We start from the raw sequence: 15,078 nt of genomic DNA, 5'->3' as shown, positions 1-15,078 counted from the left end.
GAGAAACATGTTGGTGAAGCAGACTCCTGAAACCCACAGGATTGCACCCGGCTGGTGAGCAGAAGGTTTAATCCTACTCACTTTTACTGTGTGCGTGTGTGTTCCTCTGCTTGGGACAACTGTGCATAGCTAAGTCTCCTTTTTCCTGCCTGTTGCCCGACAGCCCCTGATGACTCTGGGAGGCCCAACCTGGCTTGCGGTTATCCAGGGCTGTCTCCACCCAAGTCAGCCAGAGCCTAGATCTGCCTGAATCACTTTGGGGTTCAGCCAAATCTGCTGCATAGGCCTAATACACACCCTGTTTCAGTGATGACTTCAACAAAAAATGTTCTCCCATTCAGAGCGAGGGAAGGAAGGGCTGCACTCACTCGGATGGGGCTACCTTTTGTCTTGTAGCCAAATCTGATACTCAGAAGGACCACGAACAGGAATGAAACAAGAAATATTGGGGTGATTGGGTAATTTTTATTTTTTTTGCAGGAGGGGATAAACTTTCTTTTTTGCACCCTGATAATGCCAACGTGAATATGGATAGGCTCTCTTGCTACAGTCATTCTGTGGACTCATTTATGGGGGGGAGGTTGAATATAAAAAATGATCCTCCGCTGAAATACCATGTTGATTTGAGTATTTAATTTGCACCAACCGTTTCTGCAGAGTTTACTAAGATGGAGAGCATTTTACAATGGATAGATGTGGAATGTTAACTAGCAACAGAGCATCTGGTCATTAACAATGATATTTATATTAGGAGGCAAGTCTGACATGGAAGCTACTGTAAGGATTAGGCCTTTCCCTGGCCTATTAAGGACTTAATCTTTTTATACATCTGCCTGAACTTTTTGCACTTCCTACTTTCCTTTTCACAGGCATCAACAAGTTCTTGGTTCAGCCTATAAGTAAAACACGATTTGCCTACTGAAAGCTACTACAAGAGTTGCTTTCTTCAAAACTGTTGCTTGCCTGGGTTCAGGCCTATTTGGACTGGGAAAGCCTGGCCTGATGCTGCTTTGAGATGAATGTCATAATCACTCCTGGCTGCAGAAGCCACCTGAGACTCCAGAGACAAGTTGGAAGCCAGGAGAACTCCCAGACGACGAACCTGTTCCGTCAGGGGAAGTGTAACCCCTCTGAGAACAGGTTGTACGCCTAATTCCTAGACCCACAGAGAACTCACCCACAGCATCTCTGTCTTATCAGGATTCAGCTCAGTTTTTTCACCCACATCCAACCCATAATTCCTTCCACTTGCATATTGTCTCCTGATTGAGATGGAATGGAGATACTGAAGTGGTTGTCATCAGCATAGTGATGGTGCTGTTCTCCAAATCCTCAAGCAACAGCTCCCAATGGTCCCATATAATGTTGAATAGTTTCGGAGACAGAATGGACAGTTGTGGGACCCCGCAACTAAAAAAATGAAGGGGCAAGGGCCTGTATCCTAGCATTGCTTACTGATAGTGTTCCTGCAGACAGGAAGAGAACCACTGTAATACTGTACCCCCAACTCCCATCTCAATAAGTAGCTCCCAGTAGGAGACTATGGTTGACAGACACTGAGAAGTCCAGGAGAACCAACAGGGTCGGACTCCCACTGTCTCTCTCCCAATAAAGGGCATCCATCAAGGCAGCCAAGACTGTTTTGGTGCAAAATCCAGTCCTGTAACTAGACTAGAATGGATTTAGATAGTCTGCTTCCTCCAAGCTTACCTGCAGCTCGCTTGCTCCATTCTCTTAATCACCTTGGAATGGAATATGAGAGACTGGACAAGAGTTTTCTAAAACCTCTGGATCCAGGGAGGGCTTCTTCAAGAGGAGCCACACCATCACCCCTTACATGGTGGTGAGCATAACTCCATCCCCTATTGGGGCGTTAACCACCTCCTGGACCTACCCAGTCAGTCACCTCCTAATAGATTTTGTCAGCTGGGATGGGCAGGGATCAAGTGGGCATGTTGTCACTCGCACTACTGCCAGCATCCCATCTGCAGCCTTGGGCTGCAGGATCTGAAGCTACAATGTGTTATTTGATGGTGCTCCAGTGGACCTATAAGTGAGCCAGTTGCGGTCTCATTAGGGATGAAGGAAGCATTTAGGAGAGACCAATTTACATGAGCAGCATCATGTGATGAGCATCGAAAAAGCGACATGAGGCTGATGCTAGAGTAGCTCTTTCTGCATATTCTAGGTTCTCCGTCCATTCTGGCTTTACTGGAGTGGAGTGGGAAGCAGCAGAGAAGGGCCATAGCTCAGTAGTAGCGCCTCTGCCTTCCATGCAGAAGCTCTCAAGTTCAACCTCCAGCATCTTCAGGTAGGGCTGTGAGATACCCCTGCCTGGAACCCCAGGGAGCCACTGACAATCTGTGCATAGAATACTGAGCTGGAAGGAGCAGAGATCAGATTCAGTAGAAAGCAGCCTGCTCCAGTGGACTAAGGTGAAAAGTCTCCAGCCATCTTGACTGCATGCTATAAAAAAACTGCAGGATTCTGCTCAAGAAAGGAAACATGATGAAGGGTGTGCTAAAACACACACACATCGTTTGGAGTCCATGTCACTGTTCAAATGGATTGCGCTCCCTGAGTTTCAGTGATCAAATCTAAGAAACAGAAAAGCACTGCCGGGGGACAGCAGGAGAGTCATCCAGCACAATCGCTTGACTTTCGGACAATTGAAAAATGAGACAAAGGAGTGGAGAAAATTCTCTTTCTCTCTGTGCGTGTGTGTAGTCTTGAGCTTTTTTCCAGCGGGTTTCATTATAACAACATCCAGGGGAAACACCACGAGTTAGTGTGACAAAAGAATATGTACCAGGATGCCTATGGAGTGATGGAAGAAGCCTTGCAGTTAGCCTATTACTTTCCATTTCAAATTCAACAGCTGAAATCTACCAACTAAATGTATGACATTGGAAGTATTCCACCCTGCAATGTTCAGTAGAGAATGGATTCCCAAGCCCCATAAGAGAATATTATTATTTCTTTACTCTTCCGATTCACTTCCACAGATCACTGAAATGTAGCAAAACAGAGGCAAGGCCCCCCCCCCACCATTTATTAAAGTTGTGGGGAGGGAGAACCCTTCATCTAGTTTTTTAAAAAGAGGCTTTATTTCCTACGTGCCATGAGACAAAGATCTCAGATAATTTTCTTTGTTCCGTGATGTGTACCCTGAACAATTACTGTGGGACAATGAATGCCTCTGACAGACAGCCTGATGAGATTACAAATCATTTCAACGCGCAGGTTTTCAGAAAAAGTCTAAAGAGGCACAACGAGAGGGACACATGAGACTTACAGTGCCTGAATGAATAGCTCAGAATATATCTATGTTCCTATCTAAGAATTTGTGTCTATTTAAGTATCTATATGTATGTAAAGAGCTGCCCAAGGCATTTTGGCACCTTAGGTGAATCGCAAAATGGTGCTCTCCCCACCTGGGAAGAAGGGGCAAGTGAAGATCTTCATCAGGAACAAAGGGGGAATAAAGATCTACATTGGAAACAAGGGTGGGAGAATAACAGCAGTGCCACTATTAGCCAAGAGGCCACTGTACCAGTAGCATGCGGCCAGGAGTTGCCAAGGAGGTGAGCCACAAAGAGTGAGCCACAGCTGTTGGTGCCACTGCAGCAGTAGTGGGCAATGCGATTCATTCATCTGCTGCCCTTGTGGAGCCTGCTGCCCGAAGCGGTCACCTCATCTTCCTCATGAGAGGAAGTGTCATGTTTCTTTATCTATATCTATGTCTCTATATAAGGCATGCGGGCGGCGCTGTGGGTTAAACCACAGAGCCTAGGACTTGCCGATCAGAAGGTCAGCAGTTCAAATCCCTGCAATGGGGTGAGCTCCCATTGCTCGGTCCCAGCTCCTGCCAACCTAGCAGTTCGAAAGCACGTCAAAATGCAAGTAGATAAATAGGGACCACTCTGGCGGGAAGGTAAACAGTGTTTCCGTGCACTGCTCTGGTTCGCCAGAAGCGGCCTAGTCATGCTGGTCACATGACCTGGACCAGCTCCCTCGGCCAATAAAGTGAGATGAGTGCTGCAACCCCAGTCGGCCACGACTGGACCTAATGGTCAGGGGTCCCTTTACCTTTATGTCTCTATATCTTCATATTAGATCTGAGCGCCAGTTTAGTGACTTCAAATTGTGTATGCCCCAATCTCTGAAACATTGGACCATGGGATTTAGAAGTATAAGAGGCACACACAACCATATTACCTGTGAGGGATAGTCAACATGGGGCCATCCAGAGGTTGTTGGACTGTAACTCCCATAAGCCCCGGGCAGCCTGGCCAGTGGTCAGGAATGATGGGAGTTGTTAAGTCTGACAACGTCTGGAGAGCAGCAGGTTGTCTCCCCCTGCTCTGAGCTCATAGTCGGGGTCTCAAAGCACCGGAAGGGTGAAAATGGGGCTCCTGACATTGTGACATCAGGGGATTGACAGCAACCCTACCCACCTTCAAATGTGACCTGCAGGGATAAGGATCCCACCCACTGGGCCCAGTTCCCCACTACTGCTCTAAGATGACACAACTTGCTTTGGCTTTGAAGGAGCGTTCGGGATTTTTATCAAGCTGGTAAGGCCAACATTAGAAAGCCACATGCAAAACCCTTCCCTCACTTATTACGCTGTTTATCGTTTATTAAGGAGAGGGGAAAGGAATGCCTGATAAAATCAAATCAACTGGTTAGTCAACGTTGAAATGACAGTTTCCTTACTTGAATAGGCGCTGAAAACCATCCCTGTGGAGGTTCAGTGGAGCAGCAAGTTAATTTATTTATTCATTTAGATATTAAGAACACCTATCTCATACCCTGAGCTGCATACGTACATCAAACAGACACAACTGGTTCTAATCTTCATTACACAATTGAACTATAGTAAAACCAGATACTGAAATGTGCAATTTCTACGCCAAAGAAGGGTGTGTGCATAAAAGGGGGGGGTGTTGCACATGTTTGGCTTTCAAATGCTGATCAGTATTTAGACTAGACTGGCTCTCCTCTGATTCTATGATATGCTGTTAGCTTTTTGCATTTTATTTGTGTTGTTTTAGTTTGTGTAAGCCACCTTGAGTCCCAGTCAGGGGGAAAGGCAGGATATAAATGAACAAGCAAGCAAGCAAATAAATAATAAATCTGATCATGGCTAAATTGTAGATTCACCATTTCCAGACCTCCCTTAAATTTCTCTCCTCTTATCTACTTTTCTGGTATAATTTTGTCCACGAGTAAATAAGAGGGTCGCAATCATGACCAACATTTAGAATGGGCCTGATGTGTTTGAGCAAATCTGGTAAAATACAATTGCATGGCCGTGAGTATCATTTGTAAGACAATATGGTTAGAAAGAACCCAGAAAGCTGTCAATTACAGCTACATTCACCCAGGAAGAATCTTTTATTGCCAGCTCCCATAACTCAGCACAGGCCTGGACTTTAAAGCTGTATGTCTGGACTTTAAAGCTGTATGTCTAAGCCTTATTGTTTTTGTCCTGTTGTTTTCCCCGGGAAAAGCTGCCATTCACCGTTGAATCAGAGCAAATGGCAATTAGGTTTACCATGGATTACTGTTTGCTCCGATTCAGTGATAAAACACGGGCTTTCCCAGGGAAAGCTCTGGGACAAAAAAATACCCCAATGCTTGGACATGGAGCTTTAAAGTAAAGACCTAGGTCTGGAAAGCACAGTGCAAAGCGAAGTCTGGATGAGCCAAATAGTCCACAAAAGAAAGCATCTCGTCATGAGGCTCCTGGTTTAAGATATTCCCTCTCATCTCGATCTTCCTCACAGGGTTGTTGTAAGACAAAACACAGCTGTGATGGGAGAAGAAACACAAATGCAAGAATCAAATGAATTAAACCTTTTTCTTTCTTTCTTTAGTGAGAGAGATTTCACACACAAACTTAATCTGCCGTCTCTGCTCCACGTTTATTCTGGCGCCCAACGAACCTCGCGGATGACAGCACCATGTGAATGCCAAATTGTTCTCATATCCCTTCCGCCTGCCATGATATGTCCCCTCTAGGTCCAAGCCACTTCATTTCCCCCAGCGCTTTACGTACCCTTATCATCAGAACAGCTTTCCTTATGTCGCGAACTCCATCATAAACCAAGCGGGAGGCGTCTATGAACTCGTTCTCTTCAAACGGCTGTGGGACGTTCGCACTCAGGGCTTCAATGGCGACTTCAACTTGTTCGGCAAAACGTGGCATAACTAGATTAAACCAAAAGAAAAGCTGTGAGAACACAGGCTGCCTTTCATGTATTCCGCACTCCCTCCCTTCCTTGCCCTTGGGCTTCAATACTTTCCAGCAGGCCTGGAATTAGCGGCTGCCGCAGAAATCAGGAAACAGGGAACTTTGCCGAAGAGTTTCACACCAACAGGGGAGAGGTGTGCGGTTCTCTGAGGGGAATGAAACAACCTCTTGTTCTATCAACACAGAGTCTACGTGACAAAGAACTTGCAAACTTATGATGGTGTGGCTTCAAGTCAGAAAAAAAAAATTGGTCCCAAACAGCTACAACTCCTATGTCAAGTGAGACTGTTCTCTCACCCTCACTACTCCAATCTGTAATATGGGGGTGCTAATCCTGATATCCCTGTCAAGAGTATTGTCACGGGTGTTGACATAATGTATGCAAAGCGTTTTGAGAACCTTAAAATGACATAGACATGCCAAGTAAGTAGAAGGGCTTGACTCAGGGAGACAGTGAAGTGTAGTGGTTAGAGTGTCAGACTAGGACCTGGGAGGCCAAGGTTCAAATCTCCGCTCGGTCCTGAAGTTCCCTGGGTGACCTTGGGTCAGTTACTGCCTCTCAGCCTAAACTACCTCATGGGGCTGTTGTGGGGGTGGCTGTTTTAGTTTAGATTGGATCAGTACAGCCAGTAGTTCATAATTTTATTATCTAAAATTAAATAAGTTAAATTAAAATGTATATAATGTGGTGTTGGATAATAGTAATAGTAATATTGCTACCTCTGCTAGTTTTCTGTTTGTCAATGTCCATGCCATGTAAAAAAAGAAAAGCAATTTACTGTACACCGTCACAAACCATGCCAAGCGAAAACTGCAGGTAGGCAGGCCAGAGGCTATTTTTATTGAACTGAACAATAGTCATCTTGGCTACTCTATATCATGTCTGTAAAATGACAATTTGAACTTACAGAACACAGAAGTCTTAATTTGTGAAAAAATGAGCCAAGAAACCTTCTGCCCACTGTCATTTTAACTAACAAACCACAGCGTAGCTCGCCATGAACAAGGACGACGGTTGTTCCTTACAACGATGAACCCTGATGCACGAGAAGTACATGGAAGACCCACCAGTTTCTTATTTCCAGCAGTGTGTAGAGCATGAAAGATGCTAATGGTTATCCGTGAGCAGTTCCCAATATTAATGGTTGGGGCGTGCATACATAGTTTATGAATATATGCATAATGGTCACATTCAATATTTATTTCAGCAATATATACCCTTGCTCTGGCTTTTTCATAGCTGGAAAACACACACACACACAAATCTTAGAAGACTTCTCTGCTGACTTGCACAGAAATGCTAATAGCAATGAACAATCCTGTGAAAATGGGGATCGTAAGGACAGGAACTTGTTTGCACACAGGGCTGATGTCCAGCATTAGTATATTCTGTGGGGGGGGAACCAATGCAGGCCAGTGTTGTCTACACTGACTGCGCAGAGACTCTCTGGGGCTCCTGGCAGGTTCTTTCCCAACTCTGCCTGGAGATTCCATTGGGGATTGAACCTGAATCTTTCTGCATGCAAAGCAGATGCTCTACCACTAAACCATGGCCCTTCTTTTTCCGAGATGCACCCAGGTTCCCTCTACATTCTCCTCTTTCTTAATTTGTCCAACTTCTTTTGCCCACTTCCCCTTCCCCCCGGAAACTTAAGTTGTGCAGGATGCAATAAAAGGGGATTTAAAAAATCCTGAAAACCATGATGAGAATGATGCTGGTATAAAGACTTTACAGGCCAAGCTGGCAGCTGAGAGGCCTACATAATGAACCTCTTCCACCTCCCTTGATATGCTCTTTAATAAATGCTTTTCAAAAGTTGCATTATCTTAATGATCAGGTTATGGTGCTAACATATTTAGAAGTGACGATAATGTGCATTCAGTTATTGTTTTTTGGAGTGAAAAAATACCCCCAAAGCACACTTTGCATTCTTTAAAAGACAATACGGTTGTTTGGGGGCAGGGTACTGTTCTTTTATGTTTGGAAGAACGAAGTGGCAGCAACTTTGAACCCCCTCCTTTCACATTACTGAGCTCTTTGCATGATTCGAGACACTTGCTTTGTGCACAGTTTGGCAGGAGCAGCTCTTACATTAAATGTTATGCTCCGAACATGACTCACTGGAGTAAAGCCTGCTACAGGACTTAATCTATCCAAAATGAAATTAATTTTGCCAGCCTTCCTCTCTCTGCTGACATACTTTATAATGCCTCAGTGGGCACATCTTTCCCAGCGCTGCCTTCTTAGTCTGTGTGCTCAGCGTGTCGACACCTGCCATTTTGGAAAGGGGCTACCTAAAAGAGAGGCGGGGTGGCACACTTTTACAAATTCCTGTACTTACCTGCAGCTGGCACAGTTTTAACAGAATCAAGGAAATGTAGAGGTGGAAGAAACCCCAAGGGTCATCTACGATATGATATGATACGATAATCTTTATTGTCATTGTCCCATACAGAACAACTAACTTGAAAAAAAAAACCCCACTACATAAAGACATTCAAAACCAACACGCCTGCTATCCCAGCTATTCCAACCTGGTTAGCCCCCTAAAAACTCTGAAAGAGATCATTTCTGGGGTGCGCACTATCCTGCACTATATCTCTGCAGCTTTCTTATGACAGCTGGAAGCATAGATTTGATCCAAGGTGGGAAGAGTGCACCAAATTATTCTCTCCGCAGTCTTTACAACCTTGGAGAGCATTGTTTTTCCCTTGACCGTGCAACTCCCAAACCACACACACAGACCATGTTGATATAGTCCAACCCCCTAAAATGTTGACTGCTTGTGTCTACTCCCCCTTTGTGATTTCCCCTTTCTTCCATCTCTTATACACGGCCCTTCTTAAATCTCAGCTCATCTGTAAGCTCCTTATGCATCCACACCTGTTTCCTTAGATGCCTCCCAATTTTCTTGTTGGTTTTAAATTGCTGCACTAAAGCGGTGGAGGAAGAATGGGGAATGCTTGCTGAGTGCAGCATGGGGGAATGGGGCCTGCACTGTGTCAGGGAACTGACATCGGAGCGAGAGGCGAAGGGGAGGCTCTCAGATGATGCGGGCGAAGGACCCAGCAACAGGGGGAGAAACAGCTCAGTAGAGGGGGAAGCCAATCAGCGCAACACCGGGGATAAAGGGAGGCAGACAGGGGAACTGGAGAGAGGGCTCAGGGACTCTTCACTGGACATCAGTGAGGAGAGCCCAGGTCCTCCGCTACCCACGCCTTCCCTGCGCAGAAGACTCCCGCGCAGTGAGAGGAGGAGGAGACTGGGTGTCAAACAACTTTTATGTTGGAAGAGGTTCAAGAAACGCCCACTGACGGATTCTGCCAGTGACTGAGGCAGCCACCATGAGAAGGGGCTGTGCAGTCAGAAAGTTTTAACAAGGCAGATTAACCGAGAAAGGCATCAGTTTACGCACGAGTAACTCATACCCATTACACACTGTGACACAGAGATGGAGGGATGAGAGATGAGGCCAAACTGGCTAATGGGGCAGAAGGGGTGGACAGCAGCTGTCTAGTTTAAATGACATGCTTTTGCTCGACAGCCTAAATCCATAGGGCCTATAAGCTTTATTAACTACAAACCCCAATACAGTATCTGGAATCCCCTTGAAACTGGTGCCAAAGTTTTGTAATCATTTTGTAGCAAAACCCCTGCATTTTGTAGCACCCCACAAACAGAGTAATTGAACATTCAAACCGGGGTTCGTAGTTAACACCCAACGTTGTCTGATCTCCTTGAAACGAGTGCGAAAGTTTTGCAACCGTTTTGTAGCAAAACCCCACATTTTGTAGCACCCTGCAAATGGAGCGATTTACACTCAAAATGGGGGTCATGGATATGACCCCAAAACCCAACATTGTCTGGTTCCATCCAAGCTGGCACAAAACTGTGGCAAAAGTTTTGCAGCGGAAACCCCACATTTTGCAGCGCTCCACAAACTGGGCAATACACCCTCAAAACCAGGGATCAAAGGGTCACCCCAACACCCAACGTCGTCCAATTCACTTCACACTGGCACAAAACTTTGGCAAGAGATTTGCAGAAAGCACATCAAGGAATACATGTAACCGGAGTTCCAGGTTAATGTGAGAGTTGTGCTGTTTTCAACCTTATGGTCCTGAACTCACCCACCCACAATTTTTACACCCCCAAAAGTGGGGGACTGCCTTTCTCAGTGTGGGGTGGGGCCATTCTAGACTTACCCTACTTTGTTTTTCAATGCATGTATCAGACTGGTGTACAACCACTAAACAGCAAGGCAACTTGCTGTAAGTTCACATTCTGGCAACTTGTTGTAAGTTCACATTCTGGGTAATACCCACTTCCATTTTTGTTTTATTTTAACATGTATAGTAACTGTGGACCACGTATCATTTCTCTTCCCTCGTGGCCCCATTAACGTTCTGTTCTCCAGACACAGCAACCAGCCACAACAGGCACTTTTGGTCTAACATCAGCTTTGATCCAAGCACTGAAGATTCACGGAAATCAAAGAGCAGAGCAGAAACTGGTTGGGGAGGGGCAAGTTCCACATGTTTTATGGCCCCATGTGCTTTATGGCCTTCTAGCTCGGCCATATGCAGAAGACCAGGGAAATTGCAGCCCAAGGCACAGCAATAAGAGACTGAAGCACTGAATATTTTAAAGGGATTATTTACTTGATGCAGCGTGAGAGCTCTGCTGGCACCCTGGAAATATGCATGGGAAAATGTGCTCTTTAAATGTTTCTACGTTCTATGCAGTACAACAACTTGAAACAATGCAGGGCATGAAAACCAGCATTTGAAACACCCGCCCACCCCCTCCAAAAAGGGTTTAATCTGAATATATTCCCCTCCTTCATTTCTTTATTTGAGTATTTACAAATGGCAGTTTCATCAACATGCAACGGCCATGTACAATGAAATCATTAAAGCCATAAAACACAGAACAAATTGTATATTTGATTTTATGATAATATAGAAGGGTACTTTGCGACTGAGTGTTCTACCAATTCATTTAAAGAAAAATAAACAAATAGGAAAATGACCGAGACTTGAGTCACTGGTGCCACTACCCTACAAGCCTTAAAAGGTAAAGGTTCCCCTGACCATTAGGTCCAGTCGCGGACGACTCTGGCGTGCTCATCTCGCTCTATAGGCCGAGGGAGCCGGCGTCTGTCCGCAGACACTTCCGGGTCATGTGGCCAGCATGACTAAGCCTCTTCTGGCGAACCAGAGCAGCGCACGGGAATGCCATTTACCTTCCCACCAGAGCGGTACCTATTTATCTACTTGCACTTGATTTGCTTTTGAACAGCTAGGTGGGCAGGAGCTGGGACCGAACAACGGGAGCTCACAGGTGATCACAGTGATGTGGCCAATTTATTCTGTTTGGCACCTCTCTCTCTCTCTCTCTCTCTCTCTATATATATATATATATATATATATGTGTGCATAAATTGATCTAACTGACATTTAAGCACACAATGTATAAAACAGACAATATACATAATTTGGACCTTTTTACACCACAAATTAAAAGTGACCATAAAAGATATGGGGTTGTAGCCAACTAAGCGCAGAGAAGCCTCATTGAAACCAAGCAACAGTCAGCAACGGTCAGTCCTTGCAATGGGTCCACTCTGCATAGGACTATTATGGGCTACAACCCCAAGGAAAGTGCTCCATCATATTGCTATTTATCTCACGCCCCCTCTTAACTACCAGCCAGTGGAATGAGGACCCTAAAAAGAGGCTCACCTACCACAGTGTTTTTTGAGTTGCCAAAAGAAAAACCTCCTTTTTCTGCCAGGCTTTTTAACACCTCTTAGAACACTTTAATGATATTTTAATACTGTCTAATTTTAGTCTGTTTCGCCAGCTGGGTGAGTTTGAGCCTTCACAGTGGAGTTTTTAGAGTTGCATTTGTCTTAAGCTCTACTCAAAGGAGACCCATTGCAATCTTCTATGGACTGTAGCAGGCCTTAGTCGGATTCAACCATGGATTTTATATGACTGTGATGATTGAATTAATCATTCTACTTGTCCTTTCTGCAAAGGCAGCCAAGGTGGCAAACCATTTGTTGCTGTTGGTTAGTTTTATTCTGAACAGTTTGTATTTTGCTGTGTTTTTAAATTGTTAGCTTTTGCTTTTTATGTCAATGTACATCATCCAGAGGCTTGTTACAGCATGAGGCAATTGATACATATAATTATTAATGGCAATAATATAGATATGATCAAAAGAAACACCCAAAGGTAAATGGAAAAACCCAAATCCAAGACAATACAAATCATGTTGAAGGGAAACTAGCACACAAGCAACAACAGATTTCAGAGCTATTTGTATCAATTCAGAATGATTTTTTTTCTGCTCAAACTGGCACTTTCCAAAGAGGAAAAAATTCATCTCTGGCAACACAACACTGCCCACATGGAAATGTAATTATTTGAAACTGAAAATGACCCAACTGGTTATCAAGACCACAGAGTTCTTTTAGGGGGGGGGGGGATGACTTCGTTTCTGAATTATAATGGGAAAAATGAAAAATTAAACACAACATTTTATTTAGCTTGGAGTGTTTGGCAAAGTCTCGTTCTATGAGGACGGTAAATTCCATGCCAGAGGATTTTAAATATTTCATGCAAGTTTTATTACATTTAAATCTGATATAAAAGGCTTTGTGTGGCTAATTTCCAACATTTTGAGCCTGATTGTTATGGGCATAATTAAAAGAAAGCATGCTTTTAACAGTAGTGCCATAACAGTATTACACGATTTGGCACTGGCAATTAATCTAGTATGTATTCAACATCCACATATATATCACAAATATTCCAAAGGTTGCCAATTGGAAATTGATATACAAGTCCTTCTGGGATTCAACAAATTTCACTATAAATACAGTCCCATGAGAGAGAGTTAGCTATTTCAGCAGTTTTCATGTTAGTGATTTGGTAGATACGTCCTGGTTAGATTTGGGCAACAGTGCTTTGCCAGAAATTCCAGTGGTTTCTGTAATCCTCCAACAGGTACGTTGGACCAGATACTATGTTTATGTTTCATTTTTCTGCCTCTCTTGTCAATTAACTGAGGATCACCTAGAAACATTCACCGTCAATTGATTCAGGATAAAGAAAATAAAACACTTCTGCGCACAAGGCATAATTAACTGCAATTAACTGTGAATTGCAGAATTTACTGCTGTAGGACATGGTGCTGTTCATTATCCTAGATGGCTTTGAAAGAGGATTATAGAAATTCATCCAGGATAGTTAGCAGCCACTAGAGGGAGGCATGCTGGGGCGGTGATGGGGGGACGGGTGTAGCAGCAGTGAGGTTGGGGCTGCTCATCTGTCAATCACCTGACATCAAGTGAGCCAGCCTCAAAGGAAAGGGTTAGGAGAACATTCTTAAATGCACGCTGAATCCTTCCTTTGCAGTTCAGATTGAATTCAAGCCATGGCTGCAAAGGAACATTTTGTCCTTTGCATCGTGGTTGCAAAGGGAAAAGATCCCTAACTTGAATTCAAGTCGGGGATGCAAAGGAAGAATTGAGAGTGCACTTTTGGCTAGTTTGACAATATGCAGGGTTTAGATTAAGAATGCCTAGAACTGGGATGGATAACCTAGTGCTCTCCAGATTTCGTTGGACTGTATACAAGTCCTGTCATACTCTAAACCAGGTACATTTTCAACCATCTGCTTGAACTCCTGTGGAAATGCCTTAGTAGGAGACTGATATACTTCTGTGTGGCATCCAAGAACTTTACATTCCTAGCTTGGCCTTCAAAATGGAGTATCACCGATCTGCACGGCAAATTGTTTCTCTGTGTTTGCATGCTTCTGTAAAAAGATTTTTTGTGTGTGTGTGTAGTATATAAATTACACACACACTTAAAAGGCAGTGATTGAGAGATGCGTTGTGAATGTCATCAACTTTCAGTGCACTTTTCAAACTTAGTGCTGAAGCATCTGGAGACAAATTCCTTGTTTGCTCCTTGTTTTGAAGAGTCAGTTTAGACCTTCAGAGTTTTCAGGGAGAATCTGAACAATAACAAAGACATATGCAAATGTTCACACATGTTGTGCCCCTGTGTGCCTCTCCCGGGTTTTCTTCTTATTCGCCTTTTCCCAGAATAAATAGCCTCAGTTTGTTGCACCTCTCCTTGTTCAGAATCTCTTCCCCATCCACTCCACTTATAATCCTTACTCCTCCAATCTCCAGCTCATGGGAATATCACCAGAAAACTTACATACAAGCCTACAAGTTCATATTTCCTCCAAGGACATGTGCCCGCAGGATTATTTCAAAAAGCAATCTTTGCAAATATCAAATCTCACTTCAAAATAAGTCCTGAAAGCATCCTAAAGCCAAACCATGCTGGAAACTCCTGCTAAGCCTCACACTGCAAGGTCCAGGTTCAAATCCCTGATCCACAATGAAGCTCATAAGGGATCTCAGAGCAAATTTTTGTTCCCAGTTTATATTTTATTAGCTATGGAATTATCAACCGTATTAGGGCTGATCTGAAACAGGGAAGAGGGTGCACTTCACAAAAAAACAATTATGCCATGTAAAAGGTGCTCCCCATTTTGATAATAATTTGCATGAGTTTTCAAAACGGTGTAAAAATGTAGCACCAGGGATAGGGAAACCAAGCCAGATGAGTGGGGTAATAGTAATAGTAATAATAATAATAATAATAATAATAATAATAATAATAATAATAATAATAATAATAATTTTGAGGTTCCACAAAGGCCACATTCCATTCTGGATAACCCTCCATGGTCAGTAGGGCCAGAGATAGATGGGGGCAGAGCAACAAAC

General features: G+C 43.9%; 1 protein-coding gene across 4 annotated transcripts in view; it reads right to left on the bottom strand.

Annotated features, from left to right (window-relative positions):
- The window catches only part of LOC310685768 (catenin alpha-2), a 408,841-nt gene that overhangs the window by 52,042 nt on the left and 341,721 nt on the right, over positions 1-15,078 (bottom strand). For all 4 annotated transcript variants that reach the window (XM_083458664.1, XM_083458666.1, XM_083458665.1 and 1 more), the window contains one exon: positions 6,065-6,216. In XM_083458664.1, the coding sequence (XP_083314790.1) occupies positions 6,065-6,216 (152 nt within the window). The remainder of the gene's footprint in view (positions 1-6,064; positions 6,217-15,078) is intronic.

This window comes from Podarcis liolepis (assembly GCF_965112155.1).
Source record: "Podarcis liolepis genome assembly, chromosome: 9".
Lineage (NCBI taxonomy): Eukaryota > Metazoa > Chordata > Lepidosauria > Squamata > Lacertidae > Podarcis > Podarcis liolepis.
Note: the sequence above shows the minus strand (reverse complement) of the source record. Positions and strands in the feature narration are given on the sequence as shown.